Here is a 4,376-nt window from a genome sequence, read left to right as displayed (position 1 = left end):
ACCTTTTAGTTCCAAAAAAGAAATGTGTTATTCACTCGTCTTGGTTCTGGTTTTACTAGGACTTTTTTGAATGGTATACAGGTTTTGCTGGCTTCTTTATGTCGGCTGTGCACGTATAGTTCACATCTCATTATATTCAATTTTAATACAGAATCGTCTTCTCTGATATGATGGACTATTGCTGGTAGATTGCTATTACACAGTATAGTATTCTCGTTTTCTGGCTTTTGTTAACATTTTTGTCTCTCAAAGATAATGTAGTCCAAATACACAAGGGATGTTATAAATATGTTTTTGCCCTCCATTGAATCATTAAATAGATTAGTATACATCAAACACAATTGTATTATGTTGCGGCTTCGGAAGACTCTTCTGACTTTATAATGTTGTAATCCTTTGTATACTTTTAGAGATTTTGGCATAAAGGAATATGAATATCTGCCTATCATTTTCTTTGGCCTATTTTTGGTGTTTGTTTTCTTTATCAGGTGTTATCAAAAGGCAGATCGTATTAATGTGTTTTCCTTCATTATTAACATCTATTAGTTGGCTATTTACGATTGTTATGCTGTTATTTTTCAGCAGATTCCTAAGGGCAATTTATTCTGTAATAATAAAAAAAAGAATACACCACCAAACTCCAAAGACTTGTTGACGATGGCCACCTGAAGAATATTACTTCTTACCCCACAATAACAGAGAGAAAATACAGCCAACAATACACTACAGCACTACCTCATGTGTTTTTGGTCCAGCTGAAATTCCCAAATAAAGCTATCTTCTGTAAATATCATTAGCCAGTAAAACATTCTTACACGTTAAGAATTCAACCGACTTTATATAGTTAATAAAAAATAACCACGATAATTTCAAAAGATATATAATTATATATTCAACTTACAGATAGGAGCACTTCGCCAACAGATTTAAAAAAATAGAACTCTCAAAGGATTTACCTATTTAACAATTTCCACTATAAAAGAACCAGGAAATTTATGTATTAATACAAGTTACTTCCAAAATGAGGAAGAATATTATCAACAACAAGAAGGCCCTGTCATGGGCTCACCCTTACCACCTGTACACTTCAAATATAACGCCATAAAACCTACCCCAGATATTGGTTCAGATATGTCTACACATAATATTTCAGAATTCATCAACCACCTGAACATACAATACCCAGCGATACAATTGACAAGATAACAAACTCCCATTCTAGGACGTAATGGTCACCTAAACCCTCAACTGTTATACCACGAGAGTTTACAGGAAATCCACAGATACGAGTAAATACCTCGACTATGGATCAAACAACCCGAAAAACGTAAAGACGGGCATCATAGACTGCCTGAACAAGATTTATAATACAGCTGATGCTAAGAAGAATGAATAACACATTACTGCGACCCTCCTTAAGAACGGATACGCTGAACACTACATACAGAACAAATAAAGAAAATGTAAGTAATAAGTACGAAAAAAAATTACAGACACAGCCTCACTCCTCTATCTCAAACGTTTCTATGGAAACGTGTAAATCATACGAATGCAGCGTGAAATTAGAATCATGTTCAGAGGCCCGCAACACAATAAGATAACAGTTAGTGTAACAGCCTATCTTGTCAGAGAATGATAATTTAATGGTACCCTCGTCATATTACAATGAAAATTATAGTTTCGGACAATAATGCATCATTTGGGTACCAGACTGAACACCCCAATATATTCAATCTTTCCAGAAGCTTTAAAATACTGTCCTTACAGTCAATGTACGATTAATCTCAGCATTACAAATATTATGTTGATTAATGTTGCACTTTTTAATTTAAACTTTTAATAATTTAATCAAGGGAATTTTAAATGTGGGCTTGATGCGTCTGACTTTTTAATGTATCAACTTGACCACTTCTAATGAGATTATAATGACCAGGTGGTTAGGGCGCTCGACTCGCAATCTGAGGGTCGTGGGTTCAAATCCCCGTCACACCAAACATGCTCGCCCTTTCAGCCGTGGGGGCGTTATAATGTGATGGTCAATTCCACTATTCGTTGGTAAAAGAGTAGCCCAAGAGTTGGCGGTGGGTGGTGATGACTAGTTGCCTTCCCTCTAGTCTTACACTGCTAAATTAGGGACGGCTAGCGCAGATAGCCTTCGTGTAGCTTTGCGCGAAATTCAAAACAAACAAACTAATGAGATTGTAACAAAATACCGATGATGTCATTTTTTGTAAGCATGTATGTTTCTGTATAATGTTTTACTTACAAGTTCAATTTAAATTTCTAATTACTAGTTCATGGTGGTTGATCTGTACGATTCAAAGAAACGTATGCAAGTTTTAACATAAGAAATGATTCTCATACCGCTTGCTTTGGTTATTTTCACAATTTTGTCAACAAAAAATTTAACTTGGCGGGAATTTTGTTTGAAGGAAGAGAAAACAACGTGATAGTTGCTTGCTCCAACATTACATTTATTATTACTTTTTGTAAGTAATACCTGAAATTTAAATCTATAAAAAAATACATCGCCAATTAAGTAATCCAGATAGATGCAATACTAAAATATATAAGATGGTCCAATACATATACGTTGTGATTTTTACGGTTAAATACATGTACCTGATGATGACAAAACCTTGTCGAAACTTTGTACATTTGCTGTTATGTTAAACTTATATTAAAGTTTTTCTTCATTACCCATTCAAGCCGTCTCCAACCATTATTAGTCTCAAAGTAGGTTCCTCGTCATCGAACATGTAATTTTATTTTTGATTCGTAATAAGGTATAAAGCGCCACCTCTAGGATAAATGTGAAAATATTATTTAATGCAACATTCCATAAAACTTGTACTGGTGGAAAGATATATATATATAAAGAATTTACCTTTAAAACCTTTAGGAACACATTTTGAAATGTCGTACAGTAACTGTTTACCTATAACTGTTGGCGAATAATTTAATTAATAGTTTTTACTTTAAGCTCGTCTTGGTCATGTGCACAAAAGGTCGTTTTTTTTTAAATAATCTACCACTCAGCTTTCAAGTTCAGTTAAACTAAAATGACAAAATCACTTTATTCCAAAAGTACATTTCACATCGTGGCTGTAAGCTCATTAGCCATCAAAAAAGTTAGAGCAATATTTTATGGTACATTTATCAGTTGTGTTTATTAGTTAAACTAATTTCTGATAAAAATATTCTTTGATTTTATGGAATACTAAATTCTGTTAAAATGTTACAATATGAATAGTAGTTTATTTGATACGTTATAAATATACAAGATAACCTTACGGTCATCCCTCTTGCACATGTATGTTTCTCATGTGTGAATATAATAGATCCTCTAACACAATGATAACTGAGATATTTTTTTCATTGCATTCTTAAATTTCTAAACAGTAGTATAGTTTCTTTTTCTCACATCTTACAAACAGCTCACAACCGATAAATCTTATTATGATTATATTGAAATTGAATGAAACATTATAAACAATCTATTTATTGAATTTTTACATTATTGGCTAACAAAAGTTTGTGATACATTATGAAAAATAACACAGTGTGCAGTCCTTGGACTTGCTCTGAATACAAACAAGATGTAACTGCTGACCATAACAGTCCAATAAATAAACCAATATTAACAAAACCTTTCAACTCCATTTGAGGATTAGTTCTTTACAAAATCCCTGTCACTCTCAAGTCCATGTGCTTGTAATATACAAAAACAGAAAATAAAACTTATAAGAATATATCAAACACCTGCAGAAACCTGTTTTTGAATCCTTTCAATCATTTTTCTGTCCAAATGTTTCTGACGCAGTACAACCATGGCAGCACTAACAAAACCTACAGCAAGCATCATCCCTTCAAATATCCAAAAATTTCTTTCTTCAATCCAGGGTACTCTTTCACAGCTATAATAAAAAATCTATATTAGACTTTATCCACTAGATCAATAATCAGATCTCTTTTATTTATCTATCAGAGACACATACACATAATATTCCAATCCCTTTGGATTCAATAAAAACACTTATTCTTTACTACAGTTAGCCACTAGGAAAAAAAAAAAACTTATATTTTGAAACAACTAAAAGAAGGATTCAGCATATTGATTCTACTAACTTAACACCATATTGATTCTACTAACTTAACATTAAAGTTAAATTTTGTTTCATTACTTCTCAACATTAATTTTATGTTAATGATGATTAATTACATATAAATATTTATAAATCTAGCTGTACTCTAATGATTTCACATTTAATTTAATATGCTCAACACATTCAAGAATAATTGCTCAATAGTGTGTTTTATAAGGTTACATATCTAAGATCATCTCCGTAAACCAGTGTTTAATAATACTATTGAAA

The 4,376-nt window shown here is 32.1% G+C and overlaps 1 protein-coding gene across 3 annotated transcripts in view; it reads right to left on the bottom strand.

Annotated features, from left to right (window-relative positions):
• Window positions 1–3,047: 3,047 nt before the first annotated feature.
• Window positions 3,048–4,376, bottom strand: part of LOC106459112 (protein JTB-like) — a 23,707-nt gene continuing 22,378 nt past the window's right edge. For 2 of the 3 annotated variants that reach the window (XM_022385543.1, XM_022385542.1), the window contains exon 4: window positions 3,048–3,917. In XM_022385543.1, coding sequence (XP_022241251.1) covers window positions 3,755–3,917 — 163 coding nt within the window. In that variant the 3' untranslated portion in view covers window positions 3,048–3,754. The remainder of the gene's footprint in view (window positions 3,918–4,376) is intronic. The other variant, XM_013918699.2, reaches the window with a different exon arrangement.

This window comes from Limulus polyphemus, unplaced genomic scaffold (genome assembly GCF_000517525.1).
Source record: "Limulus polyphemus unplaced genomic scaffold, Limulus_polyphemus-2.1.2 Scaffold560, whole genome shotgun sequence".
In the NCBI taxonomy this organism is placed as follows: Eukaryota; Metazoa; Arthropoda; class Merostomata; order Xiphosura; family Limulidae; genus Limulus; species Limulus polyphemus.
The sequence above is the reverse complement of the archived record's forward strand: the minus strand, read 5'-3'. Positions and strand labels throughout refer to the sequence as shown.